This window comes from Arachis hypogaea, chromosome 20 (assembly GCF_003086295.3).
Source record: "Arachis hypogaea cultivar Tifrunner chromosome 20, arahy.Tifrunner.gnm2.J5K5, whole genome shotgun sequence".
In the NCBI taxonomy this organism is placed as follows: Eukaryota; Viridiplantae; Streptophyta; class Magnoliopsida; order Fabales; family Fabaceae; genus Arachis; species Arachis hypogaea.
The window spans coordinates 104,123,847-104,145,668 of NC_092055.1; the positions used below are offsets into that span (position 1 = coordinate 104,123,847).

Consider the following 21,822-nt stretch of genomic DNA (forward strand, 5'->3'; position numbering starts at 1 on the left):
AGTGAACATTCGGGTTGAGGTTTGGAATCTCCATAGCCACCTTAGTAAATTTTGTTATGTAATCTTTGAGGCTTTTGTATTATCGTTGCCTAATGATGCTGAGATAGTCGATGCCGTGAAAATATATCTTAGATGATGCGACGTTGTTGACAAATAGGTCAGCAAAGTCATCAAAATTTGATATTGAACCTACAGGCAAAGAGGAAAACCATATCAAGGCAGCACCGTCCGGAAAAGTAGGAAACAAACAACAAAGTATTGGATCAGATGTACCATCCAATAACATCATGGATTGAAATTTTGTAACGTGGATATTGGGATTGCCGAGTCCATCATAGGACTTTAAAGTTATCGCAAGGTGAAATTTTTGGGCATCTGAAAGTTCATAATTTCCTTTGAGAAAGTGTTTGTCCTCTTTGTCGTTTTTGTTAGAGTGACTTCCACCATGGTATTAGCCTCAGAGACATGATCATCACGGTTGTTGCTGTTTCATCATTCTTTTGATCCTCTTTATCACTCTTAGCCGTTTTAGTTTTGGTTCAATAGCTCGGTCACTCTTTGGACTTCGGTTTGTAATTCTACATTTATAACTAATAGTTTGGCCTGAGTGGAAAGAGGAGGAGGTGGATTCTACTCTTCCACCATCGATTAAGGCCAGCAAAAGAAGATAAACATAAGTTTTGGCTCCATAGTGGATGCCAAATGTTCTGGTGTAGTGAGCTTCATGAGATATCTCATCTTATTTAGAATTAAACTCGTATTCGTCAGAGATGGATAAGATATACTTCGATTCCAAGAGAACTGATGGCGGTAGGTACCTGCAAAGGCACTCTAATGCTTAAATAAATAAGAGTGAAAAATGAGTATATTGTATATTGGAAATGAATAAGGTACTTCTTTCTCTCTTAGGTTGTTTGTTATATAAAAAGATTCTTCTCTCAGCGTGACATTATACAGTTATTCTTTCTCCTGATTTTCTGATGAATCAGCATAAAATTCAGGCCAATTCTTCCTTTATTTTTGTGCAGTGAAGATAGTCACGTGTTATAAGGTCTGTTGTATTGTTGATTTATAGGGCGGCTGACACCATATTATAACGGACGCATCAACTTCAAAATTGCAAGAATGGCAGGGCATTCCAATGGTTAATTAGAGACTATAAAGTTTAAACTACGAATCATGTGATTACTCGGTGCTTAACAACTTCGTATGTTATATATAAAATTTTGTGTGGGCTGGAGAGATTTCTATAGTTTCAGTTGCCAATCGAGATACAAGTGAATATATAAGCCTTCAGGGTGAGAACAATCTGGTGAAGAAGTTCCCTGACTTGGACTTCTCTAGGCATGCGACATGAACATATCTTCCAAACTTGTCTATTTGCCTTGCCTCCCCTTTTGTGTCCTTCTTGCACACCTTGCAACTTTTGTCTACCCAACCCTCTTCCACATATGCACCGTCCACTGCCCAAAAACAAAAATAAGAGGTTCACGAATCATTTCTATCAAAAACTGAAATTTATCAATAGATAAAATGTATACATACATATATAAATAGAGAAACTTCTCTTTATGCAATTCTTTTAATATTAAAATATGCACGTATATACATAATATCTTGTATTGAAATTTTACCTTTTTTAAAAAAAAAAAGGGGCAACTAACAAAAATCTAATTTGATCCTTGAAACTTAAACATATTTCAAAGGAGAATTATTAGAATAATCATAGTATACCTTCAACATAGGATTTGAAGAAATCCTTGTATGTCCCACCAATTTTCCTTCTAAGAGCTCCATACTGCATGAAAATTTCAAATTCAATTCAATCAGTGTGACCACGAGAAACAGAACAAAACAAAACGAAACAAAATTTTGTTATAATTTATGTAAACCGAATAATTAAGATAGCATATACAACATACCTGTTCCCTGCTCATTCTTTCTCCGGACCTTGTGGCCTGTCTGGCATCTTCTAGAAGCTGAGCATCCTCTGCGGACCTCACTTGAGAGAAATCAAGAGCTTCTGTGACACTGCTGAACAACGATTGCTTGCTCTTCTTTGCTTCTTCCTTCTCTTGTTTCGCTGAAACTATGAACTTATTAATGTTTTTAGTATTAATGATCTTCCTGTGGCTACTGCAATCATATACAAATCTTGAATTCGAAGAGAAGCTGGTGTGAGGTGGGGTCAATGGAAGAGTTCCAAGTCCCATTTTAGCTTCTCTTCGTTCTATCTAACTAGTTCTGCTTATTGGCTTATAGACACTTTAATTAATTTAATTTGCAGTGTGCACGGTCCTAATGAATAACTGTGAGACTATGCTCTAAATATATTATAAGAGTGTGGCTCTGCTGTGTTGTCAAATTTGTTGTCCACAGCAGTGTTTTCTTTGGTTCACAAAACTTGGTGGTTTAATGTTACACTATGTGGCACCGTAGGGTACTCTTAAAAATGTGAGGACCTCTGCTCATCTACTTCTCACTTGTCACATGTCATTATTAACAAAAATATCTTGCATAAAAATAACATGTAATATGGCATCTCTCTTTTAGTTTATTTAAAAAATAGTTTTTTTTTATTTTTAATTTTTTTTTCCAAACAGGATGTACCTCTCTCTCTCTCTCTCTCTCTCTCTCTCTCTCTCTCTCTCTCTCTCTCTCTCTCTCTCTCTCTCTCTCTCTCTCTCTCTCTCTCTCTCTCTCTCTCTCTCTATATATATATATATATATATATATGCCAATTTCAATAAAATTAAAAGCGTTACATTTAGGTGTGGAGTAGGGGTGCACATGGGCCGGGTGAAGCCGGGTTTGATGTGACCCAGACCCGACCCGAAATATACACCGGGTCTATTTATTAGACCCGAATCCGGCCCTAGACCCGATGAAACCAATACACTTTCGGGCCACAATTATACCGGGTGAAAACCGGGTAAAAACCGGGCCGTTAACATTACATTACGTTGATACTTTCTTGTAAGCTAGCATGTAAAAAAATTCAAATTTCCAAGACTCCAACTATTAGTTAACATGGTAAAATTCACTTAAAAAAATATAACAAGAACTAACCCTTCTTCAAAATTAAAGCATAACCACAATCAATACTAATATTGTCTAATAATACCAAATATTTAAATAAATACAAATAACGCAATCTTATGTATTAGTCTAAAGTCTTATACATTCTAAACATAAAACATTAATTTATAGTCTTATAATGACTAATAACACAAAATATTAAAGTTTACAATACTTAAATTCCACATAAGAATAGTCATGATCTATCACTAATAACATAAAATATTAATTGTGTATGATGACCGGGCCACCGAGCCGACTTCGGGTGACCCGAGCTATGACCCGGACCCGACCCGAAATAATGATCGGGTCTATTTTTGAGACCCGTACCCGACCCTAGACCCGATGAAATCACACCAAATTAGTCTCTAAAGTATTTGGGACCGGACCGGACCTTCAGACCGGACCGGGTCTGTGCACCCCTAGTGTGGAGGAGGAAAAAATAGCATGAGAACTGAGAAGGATACAACATACAAGCCATACAAATGAATATAAATAGAAAGCAATCACCTAATATAATATATGAATTAATTAAGAAAAGTAATTCACTGTACGTAAACGTTTTATATACAAACATAAAAATTAAAATAATATAAAAGTTTATAACATCACGGAATCCCTTGCCACGCGAATACGAATTATTCCTTTTTTTATTAGAGTCATAGATTATCAAATTTTATTATTTTTAGTTATTATTTAATTATTAATATTTAAAAAATATGAGATAAAATAAATTATTAAATTATTAAATTAACAAAATTAAATTTTTTTAAATAATAATAAAAAAATTAAATTTTAATAATTTTTTAATATTTATCATAATATAATAAATAAATAAATTAAAAGGGCATAGTTAAGAATTTAAAAAGTATAGGCCGCTAATTTTTTAATTAATTTTAATTATTTATTTAAATAATTATTTTATTTATTTTTACTCTATTCATACTTATTAAATCTAACTTTAATTTTAAATAGGATTAAATATTATTTTGATTCCTATGGTTTAATTCAAAAATTAAATTCGTTTTCAAGATTTTTTTTTATTCGCTCCTAAAGTTCAATTTGATTTTAAAATCATTATTCTTTTAAATTTTGGGCAAAAATACTCTCACACAGAAGTATACTTTTTCTCATTTTTTTTATAGATTCACTATTTTCGTATGTTCAAATCTCAGACAATCTCAGATCTAAACATCATCAACCAATCAAAAACACTCCACGTAACATATTTAAACATTATCAACCAACAATCTTAAACAACAGAACACCAATTTTTCACACCTAATCAAACACCCCTCACAGTGAAGCAAAGCAAAATGGAAGCAAGGCAGAAAATATTATTGGTGACAGAATTAAGATGAAATCAGAATAGATTAAGAGATGGAAGAACAATATTGCCGACAAGTATGGAAGTGTCGATGCATTCTTCAACAAACAAGGGCACAGTAACCGCAATAGCAGCAATGTAAAGACAGGTCAATACAGTGGCAGCGATATATGAAAAAATAACTTTTCTCCTCTGCTCGCGTTCACCTGCCTCTCCCTTTGTTCAGTCTTCCCTTTCTCTCTTATTTCTCTCCTTCACTAGTGGACTCCACGGCGCCAGCGGCAGCCTCTACCGCCATTGCACCCTCCTTCTTCTTTCTCTCTTCCTTGTTCTTTGAATTCTTCATTTTTCTATGTCCCTTCTTTTTCTCAACCCTTTTCCTCGCTTCTTTCTTCAACAACAAAGGCGACAAAGAATAGCACTTTGGCTAGTCGACTACCCCTGCGTCCCCTTTCATTTTCTCTTTTGCTTTCTTGTTTGTCTTTCTCTCCCTATTTTTTTTTTTTTATCTTTTTCTTGTTTGGAGGTATGTGCTTGTGTGAGAGAATAGTGTGTGTTTGATTAGGTGAAAAATGTGGGTGAGGGGTGATGAGGTAAGGGAAGAAGAGTGATTTAGGTGTAATTTTGTGAAAATAAATTAAGTAAAGAAAGATTAAAGGGAGAGATTAAGGGTAGATAAATGTGTGGAAAAAATATTTTTATTATTGGCAAATAAGCAACACAAGAACTAAAGATGTGAAATAGTAGTGGAGAACAAGTGTTAAGACCTTCATGAATGTCATAAGAGGATGAATGAGCTTTATGAGCGGATATTTTATACACTTTTTAGCATCATTTTCTTAGTGTTTTCAATCTAATTTTATTGTGTTTTAGTAGGTTTTAATGCAAATTCACTTTTTGGATACTACTTTGAGCTTTTATGTTTTTCTTATCATTTTAGGTAATTTTTGGATGATTTTGGCAAAGTTTTGATAAAGCCGGATTTAGAGGCAAGGAAAGCGTAGCAGATGCTGTCAGGATCTGACCTCTGTGCATTCAAACGAGCCTTTCTAGAGTTACAGAGGTCCAAATGACGCGTTCTCAACGGCATTGGAAAGAAAACTTCCAGAACTTTCTAGCAATATATAATGGTTTATGCTTTTTTTGTAAATGAAGGCCCAAAACGGGCGTTGAACGCCCAAGACGACGTCCAACGCCACAAAGGGAGCAAGGAAGCAGCATATCTACCCCTACTGGCTGTTGGACGCCCACTCCCTCAAGTTAGAAGCCAAGCTTAGCCCAAACACTCACCAAGTGGGCGCAGAAGTGGATTTTTGCATCATTTTACTTAGTTTACTTCATTTTTGTAATTCTTAATTACTAGATTAGTATATATAGAAAGGAGATCACCCTTGTTAAGGATCTTCTTCAACTTGGTTCGATCCTTAGACTTTTAACCTTCACCACTTTTGAACATATGAACCTTTTGTACAGTATGAGCAACTAAACCTCCTAGGTTAAGGTTAGGAGCTCTACTGATTCTTACGAATTAATACAAGTACTTTTCTATTCCAATGAATGTTTGATTCTATTCTATGATGCATTATCATTCTTCATCCTTATGAATCTCGATTCTACATGAGTTCTTATAAGTCCTGACCTGGATATTATTGAGCTACAGCTTGAGGATGCATCACGGGTTCCAACTGAATTATCTGGATTAATTGGGTATGTGACATATATCTCCGTTAGTTAGGGGCAATTGAGGTTCCTGTGGCTCTAAGGGCTAGAACCATAAAGAGCAGGCAGTCTCTGATCCGGAAGATTCGGCCTTGTCTGTGGCGTTTTGAGTAGGATCACCAAAGGGATTGACTTGCGCGCGCTTCACCCTCTCCCAGATTGATCTAGTCTATTCGGATGTTTGGTCTGGACCTGAGGAGATTAATGACCACGACCCATGGCTTAATCACTTACAGCCTTGCCATTGAAGGAATCATTCCTCATTGAAGTAGAGAGTATGACGTGTTAACTCAGAAGAAGAATCATCTCCGAAGCTTTAATGATGAGCGGATATTTTATACGCTTTTTGACATTATTTTCATATAGTGTTTGTTATTATTTATTTAAGTTTTATTATATTTTCATAGATTTTAGTGTAAAATTCACATTTTTGGGTTCTACTATGAGTTGTTGTGTTTTATGGTGATTTTAGGTATTTTCTGGCTGAAATCTAATAGTTTTGACAAAGTCTGATTCAGAGGCAAGGAAAATAGCAGATGCTGTCAGGATATGACCTCTGTGCACTCAAGCAAGCATTTCTGGAGCTACGAATATCCAAATCGAGCGTTCTCAACGGCTATGGAAATATAACATCCAGGGCTTTCTAGTAATATATAATAGTTCATACTTGTCTTTGGAGATGAGGGCCCAAAACTGGCGTTCAACACCAGCCATCTACCCCCTTTCTGGCGTTGGATGCCCAAAAGAGAGCAACTAGCGTCCAACACCCAAAAAGGTGTCCCAAGCAGGCGTTGAATGCCCAGAAAGCCTACCAACACGTGGAGATACCCTTAGCTTAGCCCAAACACTCACCAAGTGGGCCCTGGAAGTGGATTTTTGCACTACAAGCCTAAGCCTATCATATTTCTGTAATCCTTAGTTATTAGATGAGTATATATAGGAGAAGATCACCCTTATTTTAGGATCTTTGACCACCAGAGAAAATTTGTAAGAATCGAGACTAATTAGCCGTCTAATTAAATATTAAATTGCCCAAAATTAGGTTTCGAAAATTTAGAACGAGAATTAGGGAAATAAAATATGATTTTTAGACTCAGTAGATTTTTCTGAGTCGAAAAATGTAATGTCTGTGAAAAACTGAGTAAAATTGCGAACCGACAGCTGAACCGATCGAACTGGTTTAAGTCTGTCCGGTACTGTGTGAGAATAATTAAAAACAGTAGAAAACCTCAGGAAAATATTAGAAATTAAAAATCGGGCATTAATTTTAAAAGTTTGGCCCAAATTTTGGCCAAACGGGTTAAAAATGCTAACGGGTTGAACCGAGTCCAAGCCCAACATATAAAACACTCAAGTGAATCCCATTCAGCCACCATAAAACTTAGAGAGTGAGAGTTGCAGCTGAAGTGAGAAGAGAGGAAGGGGTTTCAAAAACACTATTCACTCCTCACTTCCGGTGGCCATATCTCGAGCTACGGTGCTCCGATTCGCGTGCCGTCGGTGGCTACGTGAAGCTCTCACCAAGCCCGTTAATTCTATTCCACTTGTGCAGGTAATATTTCGAATTTTACCTTCCTTCCTGCTGCCCTAAGAATTTCGAATTTGGTGGGTGTTGGTTTTGAGTGAAATTTGTGTTTTGGTTGTTTAGGTGCTAATCATTAGTGAGGAAATGTTAGGTTCTATCCCAAATTTCAGTAAATAAGGTAAGGTTTCTCAAGAACCCTTGTAAATTGATTAATTGTGAGTGTTAGGTTTTGATTTATATGAAATGTATGATGTTAGTTTGAATATTGGAGCTTGTTGGAATTACTTTGGACATTTGGGAGCATTTGGAGTTAAATTGGTGACTTGGTTGTGGTTGGAAGCTTGATTTGCATTGAATTTGGGTTTTTGTGGATATTGGAAATCGGCCAAGGTATGATTTTGGTTTTCTCTATATAATATATAATATTTCTGGGCACTTAGGCTAGTGACCCATAGGATAGGATTGAATTAAATTGGTTGTTGGAATTATTGTATGATGAGGTATGATAATTTGATGATTTGGGTTATTTTGATGAATTGTAATATTGATGTTGATAATATGGTAATGAAGATTGAGATTGAGATTGATTACGATGATCGTTGGTAATGGTGGAATGATAATTGATTAATGTGATGGCTGAGAAATGAATATAATGTTATGTAATTGATAATTGGGATTGATGATTGCATGAGGTGAAGTAGTGAATTGAGGTATGAAAAGTGTGAGATCTGATGTGTTTTGGAGTTTGATGAGGTTGTAGTTTGGTTTTGGTTTGGAAATTGGAATGGTTAAGAACTTGTAAATTTTTGGTAAAAATGAGTTTTGGGCTAACTTTGATGGATCATAACTTGAGCCACAAAGCTTAAGATTGCATGAAACTTGTTTTAAATTAAAGATGGCTTTGAGAGCTTTAAATTGATGTAAAGTTTATAGAAAATGGATTTTTGTAGAGGGAGTTATGATCATTCAAAATTTGGTGTCAAAATCTGAATTCTATAAATGCTGCAGAATTTGTGATTTTTGGATTGTGTGCGCACGCACAGCCCTGTGCACACACACACCCCATGGATTTTTGAACCTGTGCGCACGCACAACCTTGTGCGCATGCACACATGGGGATATGGTTGTGGTTGGGAGCGCTAGCACGCTCTGTGAGCACACACAACCAACGAAGCTTTGCAAGCTATGCACACGCACACGTTGGAAGGTGCATTCTATTGAGGGCGTTTGCACACCTTGTGCGAGTGAATAGAATTGGAAAATTTTACTCCTGTGCGTACGCACACTGCCCTATTTTTCAATAAAAAATCTTGTTTTTAACTGTTTCACCTTCCTGGCAAGCTTGTAAACTTCTGTGACACCTATCTAAGACTTTTTGGCTTGTTTTTGGATGTTAAAACATAGAGAAGGTCTTTGGTGGAATTATTTCGGTATTTTCAGCAAAGGTTAGAAAACTGAGGCTTAGGTTTCTAGTGTACTAAGGACGGTTGTGGTTGAGTGAGAAGGCGGCGTATGGTATTGGTGATTATTGACAATGAAATGTGAAAGTGGTGAACTAATGAGTTCTGAATGAATTGAGAAAGTGGTGAACTAATGAGTTCAGAATGAAATAATTTTTGAAAACCACCGAATTACTATTTTATGCTGAGAATTATGAGATGCTATGCGCCTAGCAGGGACGGTGGTTAATCCCGCCTGTCAAGGTCACGGCGGCGGTGTAAAGACGGTGGTTAATCCCGCTTACGTTGAGATGTGAGGTCTGTGGCAAGAGTATCCCACTCGCATCCCTTCGGATCACTAGAGTGTGTAGGTACAAAATTATGGACGGTGTTCCGAGCACCATATCTCGGGGATTCCCATTATGATTCCGAAGGGTGACATCTCCATGGAGATATGTCGGGTTGGCAGTTGAACCGACAATGTGATATCACAGCCAGTAGGACAGGAATTCATCATGTGAATATTCTATCTGTTTGTTTACTTTGCCGACTTAAAATTGCTTGCCTAATTGTATACATGCCTAATTGCCTATTTGAATTACTTGACATATATGCCTATACTTGTGTTTTACTTGCATTGTATTAATTGTGTATTCTACTGGGATTGAGAAGGTTTGGAAGGCGATGGTGATGGGATCGTATGGAGGATAGGTTGGTGAAGGCTGTGGGACAATAGAGAATTGTTAGTTTAGAAAATTCACTAAGTTAGATTACCCCTTTATTATGTTATGGTTTTAAGTTATGCTTTAATGTTTTAGTTATGCTTTAAGATGAATCTCGTGATGGATATGAAGTTCTAGGATTGCCTCTGGCGTCCCGGAGTCTTATATCTTACATCACTGGGCACTGTTACTATAATGAGAACCTCCGGTTCTCATACCATATTCTGTTGTTGTTTTTCAGATGCAGGTCACAACCCACCTCGGTAAGTTACTTTGTTGGTGACAGAGCGGAGGATCTCTATCCCGTTTTGAAGTCTTTTTTATTATTTTGTATTAATCTCTCACTTTTGTATTTATTTTGCCTAAAGGCTTACTTTGAGAGAAAAATTTGTATAAGCTGTTTTAACTTTCAGAATTCTGTATTGTCTATATATAGCTAGCTGGCTTAAACTCCGCGAGCCGTGGCTAGATCTTTATACTATTATACTCTTATATTTTGTTATATTATATCCATCTCTTGTGCGTTAAGTTTGTAAGCTTTGTGTGTACGTTTTGCGCTTTTTGAACTATGTTTTTGAGCTGTATCATTCATCGGGCTTCTAGAATATATTACTTCTTCTATATAATATGTATAAGCTTTAGAACTGTCGTAACCTTGGATTAATCTTTGCTTTACGACGCGAGTTAAGGCTTAGGATAATTAGGGTGTCACATTTAGTAGTATCAGAGCAGTTTGTCCTCGTGAGCCAGAGGATGGACCGATTGTGCTTCAGTGCATACTCTGTGTCTCTTTCTTTGATGCTATTAGGTTATCTATTTGATATTGTATAGCATGCTTGTTTGTGAGTGCCTTGTTGGGGTGATTGAAGCACTAGGCTTTTGATATTGAGACTGTTCACATTGATATCGATTGTTTGGTGTAGACAGGAACCCTAATGGCTACTCACGGACGAGGTCGTACGCGTTCATGAGGAGAGACTAAAAATGAACGACTGGCCGATAACCATGCCGATTTCATGGCGGCAATGGCTAATCTTGCAAATACCATGGAGGCGAATACTGCAGCGACTCTGCAAGCTATGCAGAGGTTAGGTCAACCAGCTCGAAATGGAAATGGTGATGGAAACGGGAATGATAATGCGGAAGGAAATGGTGATAATATGGAAGGTGCTCCGATGACCTTGGCTACATTTCTCAAGGTTCATCCACCAAGTTTCAGAGGTTCAACCAATCCTACGGAAGTGGATAATTGGTTTCAGGCCATGGAGCATGCGTTACATGCACAACATGTTTTGAACAACCAGTATGTAGAATTTGCTGCGTATCAGCTTTTGGGAGAGGCTCAGCATTGGCGGCAAGGAGAATGCCGCTTGCTACAGCTTCAGAATGCTAACATCCCTTGGGATGTATTCCAAACGGCTTTCTATAAGAAGTACTTTCCTGAATCTTCAAGGGAAGTAAAGGAGATGGAGATTATGCAGCTGATGCAAGGTTCCTTGTCTGTGGCGGACTATACTAGCCGATTTGAGGAGCTCTGTATGTTCTCTAGGGTGTGTCAGGGTGTCCCGGAGACCTATAAAAGTTGAAAGTGCATTAAGTATCAAAGGAGCTTGAAGGATAACATTATGACTGTTGTGACTCCTTTGGAGATTCGGATCTTCTCTGATCTTGTAAACAAGGCGAGTTATTGAGGAATGTGCAAAGACGGTAGCCTCATCAAGGGACACTCGTGGGGAAACCCTAATCGGGGACGTGGCAAGTACTTTCAGGCGAGGGATCAGAATTTTAAAAGAGGAGGATATGCGCCTCAAGGTCAAGGAGGCTTCAGAAAGAACACTTATGATTAGTTTCAGTATGCCAAAGGGAGAGGGAATCAGAGTAAGATTTCTCTGGATTTAACTTGTGTTCGTTGTGGACGTTTTCATCCGAATGACTCTTGCAAGATTGGTATAGGTGGTTGCTTTGGATTGCCGGGTCACATTGTGAGAGATTGCACTCGGGGGAAGAAGACTCAGAATGCGGCCCAGAACCAACAAGGTCGGGTGTTTGCTGTGAATGCCAACGATGTTGTTAAGGCGGATTCGTTGATGAGAGGTATATGCTTAATTGGTGATAAAACCTTAGTTGTATTGTATGATACCAGAGCTTCCCATTCGTTTATTGCATTTAACAAAGTTGAGGAACTAGGATTAAAAGTATCAGAATTAGCATTTGAATTGCAAGTACATACTCCGCATCAGACAGTTGTGACTAGGTCAGGTTGTAGGCAAGTAGGTTTCTAGCTTGAGGGTAGAAACTTTGTGCATGATTTGATTTGTTTACCAATGGTTGGGTTGGAGATGATTTTGGGGTTTGATTGGTTGTCAAAGAATCGGGTTTTGTTGGATTGCTTTGAGCGGTCAATTCAGTTTATGTCGGAAGGAGAAAATGGAGCAGTGGTAGCTGAGGGTTATTACCTGAACTCTGTAATGGTGCACTATAATAGGGAAGAGTGTCAGGGTTATATACTGTTGGCTACAAAAGCGTTAGGTGATAATCAAAAGTTAGATCAAATCTTAGTAATTAGAGACTTTTCGGAGGTGTTCTTGGAAGATATTCCTGAGTTCCCACCTCAAAGGGAGATTGAATTTGCGATTGAATTGGTGCCGAGAGCCAGACCAGTATCGATTGTGCCGTATAGAGTGGCTCCGATAAAACTGGCAGAATTAAAGACTCATTTGGAAGAGCTTCTGAACAAGAGGTTCATTTGACCGAGTGTATCTCCGTGGGGAGCGCCAGTTTTGTTGGTAAAGAAAAAGCATAGAGGAATGCGACTTTGTGTGGATTACCGACAGTTGAATAAAGTGACTGTGAAGAACAAGTATCCGTTGTCTAGGATCGATGACTTGATAGATCAACTGCAAGGAGCTAGGGTGTTTTCCAAAATTGATTTGAGATCCGGTTACTATCAAATAAGGGTGAAGGAGGATGATATTCCGAAAACTGCGTTTAGGACGCGCTATGGGCACTACGAGTTTGCAGTGATGTCCTTTGGGATAACGAATGCACCTGCTGTGTTCATGGATTACATGAATAGAGTATTTCGTCCCTTTTTGGACAAATTCGTGGTGGTTTTCATAGACGACATCTTAGTTTATTCTAAGACGGCGAAGGAGCACGAGGAACACTTGAGAATTGTGTTGCAAATCTTGAAAGAGCGGAAATTATATGCTAAGTTGTCCAAATGCGAGTTTTGGAAGGAGGAAGTGAAGTTCTTAGGTCACGTGGTAAGCAAAGGAGGAATAGTGGTGGATCCTTCGAAAGTAGAGGCGGTGATGGAATGGGAAAGACCAATGATGGTGATGGAAGTTAGGAGTTTCTTGGGTTTGGCCGGATATTACCGGAGATTTATTGAAGGATTTTCCCGGATTGCACTACCTATGACTAAGTTGATAAGGAAGGAGTTGCCGTTTGTGTGGACGTCGGAGTGTGAAGAAAGTTTTCAGACCTTGAAACAAAGGTTAACTTCAGCGCCTATTTTGATTTTACCGGAACCGCATGAATCGTTTGAAGTATACTGTGATGCTTCTTTAAGGGGTTTGGGTTGCGTGTTGATGCAACACCAGAATGTGGTGGCATACGCATCGCGTCAGCTGAGACTGCATGAGGTAAATTACCCAACTCATGACTTGGAATTAGCGGCGATTGTGTTTGCGTTGAAGATTTAGAGGCACCACTTGTACGGAGTGAGGTTTAGCATCTTTTTTTATCATAAGAGTCTCAAGTACATCTTTGATCAGAAAGAGCTTAATATGCGTCAAAGCAGGTGGATGGAGTTGCTAAAGGATTATGATTTTGAATTGAGTTATCACCATGGGAAGGCGAACGTGGTAGCAGATGTGTTGAGTCGAAAGTCTTTAATGATAACTTGGATGAGAATCAAGGAAGAGGAGTTAGTGGATAAGTTTGTGGATCTTAAGTTGGATATTCGTGAAGTTGCTGAAAGAGTTTGTTTGAATCAGTTACAAATTTCAAGTACGTTTAAATCAGAGATATACAGAGGGCTCAACAAGATGAGCAAAAGCTTCAGCAATTATTTCAACCAGTTAGTAAGAAGAGGCATGGAGAATTCACTAGGGATGATGAAGGGCTGTGGAGATATAATGGGAGAATTCGTGTGCCGGATGTCGGGAATCTGAGACAAGAATTATTGTCGAAAGCTCACAACAGTGGGTTTTCCATTCACCAAGGAAGTACGAAGATGTACTATGACTTAAAGAAGATGTTCTGGTGGCCTGGGATGAAAGGTGATGTAGCTACAGTTGTGTCTAAGTGCCTGACGTATCAGAAGGTAAAGATAGAGCATCAGAAACCGTCAGGGATGTTACAGCCACTTGAGATTCCTCAGTGGAAATGGGAAGGAATTGCGATAGACTTTGTGACCGGTTTACCAAGGACTAGGTCGGGATTTGATGCGGTTTGGGTGATCGTGGATCGCTTAACCAAGTTCGCTCATTTTCTGCCTATTTGAGTAAACTATTCAATGGAGGAATTGGTGAGGTTGTACATCAAGGAAATCGTAAGGTTGCACGGTGTGCCATCGAGCATAGTGTCGGACTATGATCCCTGATTCACATCAAGGTTTTGGGGAGCTTTCTAAAGAGCTTTCGGTACGAGGCTATGTCTCAGCACTACATATCATCCGCAAACGGATGGATAGTCGGAACGGACTATTCAGACATTGGAAGATATGCTAAGGGCGTGTGTTTTGGATCAACCTGGAAGTTGGGACCGTTACATGCCATTGGTGGAGTTTGCGTACAACAACAACTTTCATGCGAGCATTGGGATGGCTCCGTATGAGGTTTTGTATGGACGGAAGTGCCAGTCTCCACTGTGTTGGTATGAAGTAGGTGAAGCAAGTGTTTTGGGTCCTGATTTGGTAGCAGAGACTACTGAGAAGATCTAGAAGATTAGGGCAAGGATTTTAACAGCGCAGAGCCGACAGAAAAGTTATGCAGATCAGAGAAGGAAACCATTATAATTTGAAGTGGGAGAGCATGTATTTCTGAGGGTTACACTGACAACTGGGATCGGAAGAGCAATCAAAACAAAGAAGTTGAATCTGAGGTATATAGGACCTTCTGAAATTTTGAGGCGATTCGGGGCGGTGGCATATCAAGTAGCTTTACCGCCTCACTTGTCTAACTTGCATGACGTATTTCACGTGTCACAACTCTGTAAGTACACGTCGGATGCGGCTCATGTGTTAGAGCCCGAGACGGTCGAGTTGAGGGAGAACTTGACTTTTCAAGTAACACCGGTACGTATTGACGACACTAGTGTGAAGAAACTGTGAGGAAAGGAAGTTTCATTAGTTAAGATTGCTTGGAAGCAAGCAGAAGTTGAAGAACATACTTGGAAATTGGAGTCCGAGATGTGGAAGGATTACCCCGAGCTATTCTCAAGTAATCACTAAATTTTGAGGACAAAATTTCTGATTTGGTGAGGAGAATGTAAGAACCGAGACTAATTAACCGTCTAATTAAATAATTAAATTGCCCAAAAAAATTAATTTACTCCTGTGCATACGCACACCTCTATGCGTACACACACATCTTGAAAATCCTCCTGGGCGGGCGCACGCACACCCCTGTGCGTACGCACACTCCCCTGTTTTTCAATAAAAATCTTATTTTTAACTGTTTCACCTTCCTCACAAGCTTGTAAACATCTGTGACACCTATCTAAGACTTTTTGGCTTGTTTTTGGATGTTAAAACATAGAGAAGGTCTTGGGTGAAATTATTTCGGTATTTCCGGCAAAGGTTAGAGAACGGAGGCTTAGGTTTTTGGTGTACTAAGGACGGTTGTGGTTGAGTGAGAAGGCAGCGTATGATATTGGTGATTATTGACAATGAAATGTGAAAGTGGTGAACTACTAAATTCTGAATGAATTGAGAAAGTGGTGAACTAATGAGTTCAGAATGAAATGATTTTTGAAAACCACTGAATTACTGTTTAATGCTGAGAATTATGAGACGATATGCGCCTGGCAGGGACGGTGGTTAATCCCGCCTGTCGAGGTCGCGGCGGTGGCGTAAGAACAGTGGTTAATCCCGCTTACGTTGAGATGTGAGGTCTATGGCAAGAGTATCCCACTCGCATCCCTTCGGATCACTAGAGCGTGTAGGCAAACAATCCTGGACGGTGTTCCGAGCACCATATCTCGGGGGTTACCATTATGATTCCAAAGGGTGACATCTCCATGGAGATGTGTCGAGTTGGCAGTTGAACCGACAATGTGATATCACAGTCAGTAGGACAGGCATTCATCATGTGCATATTCTATCTGTTTGTTTGCTTTGCCGACTTGAAATTGCGTGCCTAATTGTATACATGCCTAATTGCCTATTTGAATTACTTGACATATATGCCTATACTTGTGTTTTTCTTGCATTGTATTAATTGTGTATTCTACTGGGATTGAGGAGGTTCGGAAGGCGGTGGCGATGGGATCGCATGGAGGATAGGTTAGTAAAGGCTGTGGGACAGCGAAGAATTGTGAGTTTAGAAAATTCACTAAGTTAGATTACCCCTTTATTATGTTATGGTTTTAAGTTATGCTTTAATGTTTTAGTTATGCTTTAAGATGAATCTCGTGATGGATATGAAGTTCTAGGATTGCCTCTAGCATCCCGGAGTCTTATATCTTACATCACTGGGCACTGTTACCATACTAAGAACCTCCGGTTCTCATACCATATTCTGTTGTTGTTTTTCAGATGCAGGTCGCAACCCACCTCGGTGAGTTGCTTTGGTGGTGACAGAGTGGAGGATCTCTATCCCGTTTTGAAGTCTTTTTTATTATTTTGTATTAATCTCTCACTTTTGTATTTATTTTGCCTAGAGGCTTACTTTGAGAGAAAAACTTGTATAAGCTGTTTTAACTTTCAGAATTCTGTATTGTCTGTATATAGCTAGCTGGCTTAAACTCTGCGAGCCGTGGCTAGATCTTTATACTATTATACTCTTATTTTTTGTTATATTATATCCATATCTTGTGCATTAAGTTTGTAAGCTTCGTGTGTACGTTTTGTGCTTTTCGAACTCTGTTTTTGAGCTGTATCCTTCATCGGGCTTCTAGAATATATTACTTCTTCTATATAATATGTATAAGCTTTAGAACTATCGTAACCTTTGATTAACCTTTGCTTTACGACGCGAGGTAAGGCTTAGGATAATTAGGGTGTTACAACATTATTTCTTATTTTCAAGTTTTATTGTACAGTACGAGCCACTAAACCTCCTAGGTTAAGGTTAGGAGCTATGCTGGGTTTTACGGATTAATAAAAGTACTACTATTCTATTTCAATTCGTGTTTGATTCTCTCCTAAGATGTATCTTTGTTCTTCAACCTTATGAATGAGTTGAACCGTCACATGTTATCTCTATTCTACATGAGTTTAGTGAGCGTCTTTCATCGGATATTACTGAACCACTAGCTTAGGATACGTCTCATAGACGGCTAATCCACGACTTCATTGGGGACTTCTCGAAACATCGGTTCAGCCGAGGTATGGGAAGATTAGGGTCTTTGTGGTAAAGGCTAGAATCAAGGCACAACATTCTCTAATCCGGAAGATTCGACCTTGTCTGTGGCGTTTTGAGTAGGATCACCAAGGGGATGAACTGCAGGAGCTTCACCCTCATTCAAACTGGATGCGCACTAAACCTGATGTTCAGCCTAGAGGAAGATTGGCGGCCTCTCAACCGGCGTTGATCACATACAGCCTGCTATAGAAAAAATCATTCACAGTTGGAGTAGACAGTAAGAACGGATTGATCCAGAAGAACAAAGCACCTCCGTGGCCTTAACCACCTTCTTATCATTGATTTCACAACCACTGAATAATGTTATCTTTATTTTACTTTTATGCGCTTAAACAACTACACAACTTTCTATCCGCCTAACTAAGATTTACAAGATAACCACTGTTTGATCCAAGCCGACAATCCTTGTGGGATCGACCCTGACTCACGTTAGGTATTACTTGGACGACCCAGTGCACTTGCTGGTTTAGTTGTGCGAAGTTAAATTCAGCGCATCAAGTTTTTGGCGCCGTTGCCGGGGATTTTCAAGTTTGAACAAACTAACGGATTATTTTGTTGCTTAGATTAGGTATTGTTTTGAATTTTCTTTGAGTATTTTATTTTATTTTTCGAAAAAATAAAAAAATTTTCAAAAATCTTTTCTTTTCTTTATTAATCTATATCTTTTGTTTGAGTCTTTTGTTCTTGTTCTTGTTAGAGTTCGAACTTTCTTGAGTCTTTTTCCAAAAATTTTCAAAAATAGTTTCTTTTATTTGAGTCTAGTGTCAAATCTTAAGTTTGGTGTCCACTGTGTGTTCTCTAATTGCTTTGAATTTTTCGAGTTTGTTCTTGGTGTTCTTCTTGGTCTTCAAGTTGTTCTTATTTTTCTTCTTGTTTTGATCTTTAAAATTTTAAATTTAGTGTCTTTAGGTGTTTTTCTTTAAGATTCTCGAAACTTAGTGTCTTAGGATCTAAAAAGAATTTTAAGTTTGGTGTCTTTTGGTTGTTTTTCTCTTTCTTCATTAATTCAAAAAAATTGAAAAAAAAAATATCTTTTCTATTTTTAATCAATATTTTCGGAAATTTCAAAAGAATTTTAATTTCAAAATCATTATCTTATCTTATCTTAGTTTCAAAAATCAAATTTCAAAATCTTATCTTTTTCAAATCTTTTCAAATCTTTTTTTTTTTAATTATGATTCTATCTTATCTTATCTTAGTTTTGAATTTCAAAATCAAATCTTTTCAAAAAATCAAATCTTTTTCAAATCTTTATCTTATCTTGTTTTAATTCAAAGTTTTAAAATTCAATTTTCAAAGTCTTATCTTATCTTAATTCAATTTCAATTTTCAAATTTTAAATTTTAAAATCAAATCTTTTTCAAAAATCAAATTTCAAATCTTATCCCTTTCAAATCTTTTCAAATTCTTATCTTATCTTTTCTAATTTCAATTTTTAAAATCAAATCTTTTTCAAATATTTATAACTTCTATCTTATCTTTTCTAAATCTAAACTTTAAATTCAAATCTTTTCTAATATTCTATCTTATCTTAATTTCAAATCTTTCTTAATTAGTTACTTATTTTCTCTTTCTTCCTTTTCAAAACTTCCTAATTAATTCCTCTCTCTTTTATTTTCGAAAACTTCCCTTCTACTTCTCTCTCTCCTTTTTTGAAAATCATCTTTCATCTTTTAAAATCTTTTTTTATTAGCTTTTAATTTCCTCTTTAATTAATAATTAAAATATCTTTGTTTCTTGTTTCTTTTTTTACTTCTAATTTTCGAATTCTTCTTCTCTTTTATTCGAATTCTTTTTCTCTTCACTCTATTTTCATTCTTCTATCATCATTCTTCTTTCTTCTTCACATCTCACAAGAAATTCTCTATACTATGACAAAGAGACTTCTTTTCTTCTTCTTTCTTGGTTTTCTTTTTCTTGTTTATGAGCAGGAACAGAGATAAAGAACCTCTCTTTAATCTTGATCCTGAACCTGAGAGGACCTTAAATAAGCGTTTGCAACAGGCTAAAGCACAACACTCCGAAGAAAATCTCACAAAGATTTTCGAACAAGAAGCTGAAAGTATGGCAGCTGAGCCTAACGATGAGGGAGATGCAAGAAAGGTTCTTAGTGACTACACCATACCAACTTCTGATTTTTATGGAAGAAGTATCTTCATACCTGCCATTAGAGCAAATAACTTTGAGCTTAAGCCTCAGTTAGTCTCTCTTATGCAACAAAATTGCAAGTTCCATGGACTTCCACTAAAAGATCCACATCAATTCTTATCTGAATTCCTGCAAATCTGTGACACTGTTAAGACCAATGGAGTGGATCTTGAGGTCTACAGACTTATGCACTTTCCCTTTGCAGTTAGAGACAGAGCTAGGATATGGTTGGACTCTCAACCTAAAGAAAGCCTAGACTCTTGGAAAAAATTGGTCAATGCTTTCTTGGCCAAGTTCTTTTCACCTCAGAAGATGAGCAAAATCAAAGTGGAAGTTCAAATCTTCAAACAAAAAGAAGGTGAATCCCTCTATGAATCCTGGGAAAGATACAAGCAACTGATCAGGAGATGTCCTCCTGACATGCTCTCAGAATGGTCTATCCTAAGTATATTCTATGATGGTTTGTTTGAGATGTCTAAAATATCATTGGACAGCTCTATAGGTGGATCACTCCACTTGAAGAAAATGCCTGAAGAGGCAAAAGAACTCATTGAAATGGTTGCAAACAACCAATTCATGTACACCTCTAAGAGAAACCCTGTGAACAATAGGGCAGCTCAGAAGAAAGGAGTTCTTGAAGTAGACACTCTGAAGGCCATATTGGCTCAGAACAAGATCTTGACCCAACAGGTCAATATGATCTCTCAGTATTTGACTGGAAAGCAAGCTGCAGCTAGCAGCACCCAAAAAGGTTCCTCTGAATTAGAAGCTTATGATCCTGACCAACCCATGATGGAGGAGGTGAATTACATCGGAGAATCATATGGAAACACCTACAATCCATCATAGAGGAATCATCCTAACCTTTCATGGAAAGATCAATAGAAGCCTCAGCAAGGCTTCCATAATAATCAAAGTGGAAGAACCCAGAATAGGTTCAACAACAGGCCACCATTCCCATCTTTTCAGGAACATATGGAGAACCCTAGGCAGAGCCTTTCTAACTTAGTCACTATAGCCTCCAATCTCTCTAAGACCACTCATAGTTTCATAACTGAAACAAGATCCTCCATCAGAAATTTGGAGGTACAAGTTGGTCAACTGAGCAAGAGAATCCCTGAGACTCCTCCTAACACTCTTCCTAGTAACACTGAAGTAAATCCAAGAGAAGAGTGCAAGGCCATCACTACTGAAGCTGAGGCTGAATCTGAAGGGAGTAATCTGGCATTGACCACCAATAATGAGATCCCTAATGGGTGTTCAATGCCCAATGATATGCCATTCTTGGCGTTGAACGCTAGTAAGGAGGTCCTTACTGGGCGTTCAACACCCAATGCTACACCTTTAATGGCGTTGAACGCCAGTAAGGAAGACCTTTCTGGGCGTTCAATGCCCAATCTGGCACAAGAGCTGGCGTTGAACCCCAGTAATTTTCGAGTTTCATTGTACAGTATGAGCCACTAAACCTCCTAGGTTAAGGTTAGGAGCTCTGCTGAGTTTTATGGATTATTAAAAGTACTACTGTTCTATTTCAATTCGTGTTTGATTCTCTCCTAAGATGTATCTTCGTTTTTCAACCTTATGAATGAGTTGAACTGTTACAAGTTATCTCTATTCTACATGGGTTCAGTGAGCATCTTTCATTGGATATTACTGAACAACTAGCTTGAGGATACGTCTCTTAGACGGCTAATCCATGACTTCATTGGGGACTTCTCGAGACATCAGCTCAGCCGAGGTATGGGGAGATTAGGGTCTTTGTGGTAAAAGCTAGAATCAAGGCGCAGCATTCTCTGATCCAAAAGATTCGACCTTGTCTGTGGCATTTTGAGTAGGATCACTAATGGGATGAACTACAGGAGCTTCACCCTCATTCAGACTGGATGCGCACTAAACCTGGTGTTCAGCCTAGAGGAAGATTGGCAGCCTCACAACTGGCGTTGATCACATACAGCCTGCTATAAAAGAAATCATTCACAGTTGGAGTAGACAGTAAGAAAGGATTGATCCAAAAGAACAAAGCACCTCCTGGCCTTAACCACCTTCTTATCATTGAATTCACAACCAGTGAGTAACGTTATCTTTATTTTACTTTTATGCGCTTAAACAACTACACAACTTTCTATTCGCCAAACTAAGATTTACAAGATAACCACTGTTTGATCCAAGCCGACAATCCTCTTGGGATCGACCCTGACTCACATCAGGTATTACTCGGATGACCTAGTGCACTTGCTGGTTCAGTTGTGTGAATTTAAATTCCGCGCACCAC

The 21,822-nt window shown here is 38.1% G+C and overlaps 1 protein-coding gene and 1 non-coding gene across 2 annotated transcripts; both read right to left on the bottom strand.

Moving 5' to 3' along the window:
* Positions 1 to 1,185: 1,185 nt before the first annotated feature.
* LOC112785187 (uncharacterized) lies at positions 1,186 to 2,712 on the bottom strand. The gene is made up of 3 exons (XM_025828640.3): positions 1,923 to 2,712; positions 1,735 to 1,798; positions 1,186 to 1,463 (listed from the first exon to the last, which is right to left on the bottom strand). The coding sequence occupies exons 1-3, from the start codon at positions 2,211 to 2,213 to the stop codon at positions 1,294 to 1,296; spliced, it is 525 nt and encodes a 174-aa protein (XP_025684425.1). The 5' UTR covers positions 2,214 to 2,712; the 3' UTR covers positions 1,186 to 1,293.
* A 17,156-nt stretch (positions 2,713 to 19,868) lies between these two features.
* Positions 19,869 to 19,977, bottom strand: LOC112788259 (small nucleolar RNA R71). Its single transcript, XR_003195631.1, has one exon. It is a non-coding gene; the product is annotated as a small nucleolar RNA R71 (small nucleolar RNA).
* Between the last annotated feature and the right edge of the window lie 1,845 nt (positions 19,978 to 21,822).

Coding starts and splice junctions, on each gene's coding strand:
- LOC112785187 (XM_025828640.3), bottom strand. CDS start 2,213: ATGGGACTTGGAACTCTTCCATTGACCCCACCTCACACCAGCTTCTCT. Junction 1,799..1,922: donor AAAGAATGAGCAGGGAACAG/GTATGTTGTATA, acceptor ATTTTCATGCAG/TATGGAGCTCTTAGAAGGAA. Junction 1,464..1,734: donor CTTCAAATCCTATGTTGAAG/GTATACTATGAT, acceptor GTTTTTGGGCAG/TGGACGGTGCATATGTGGAA.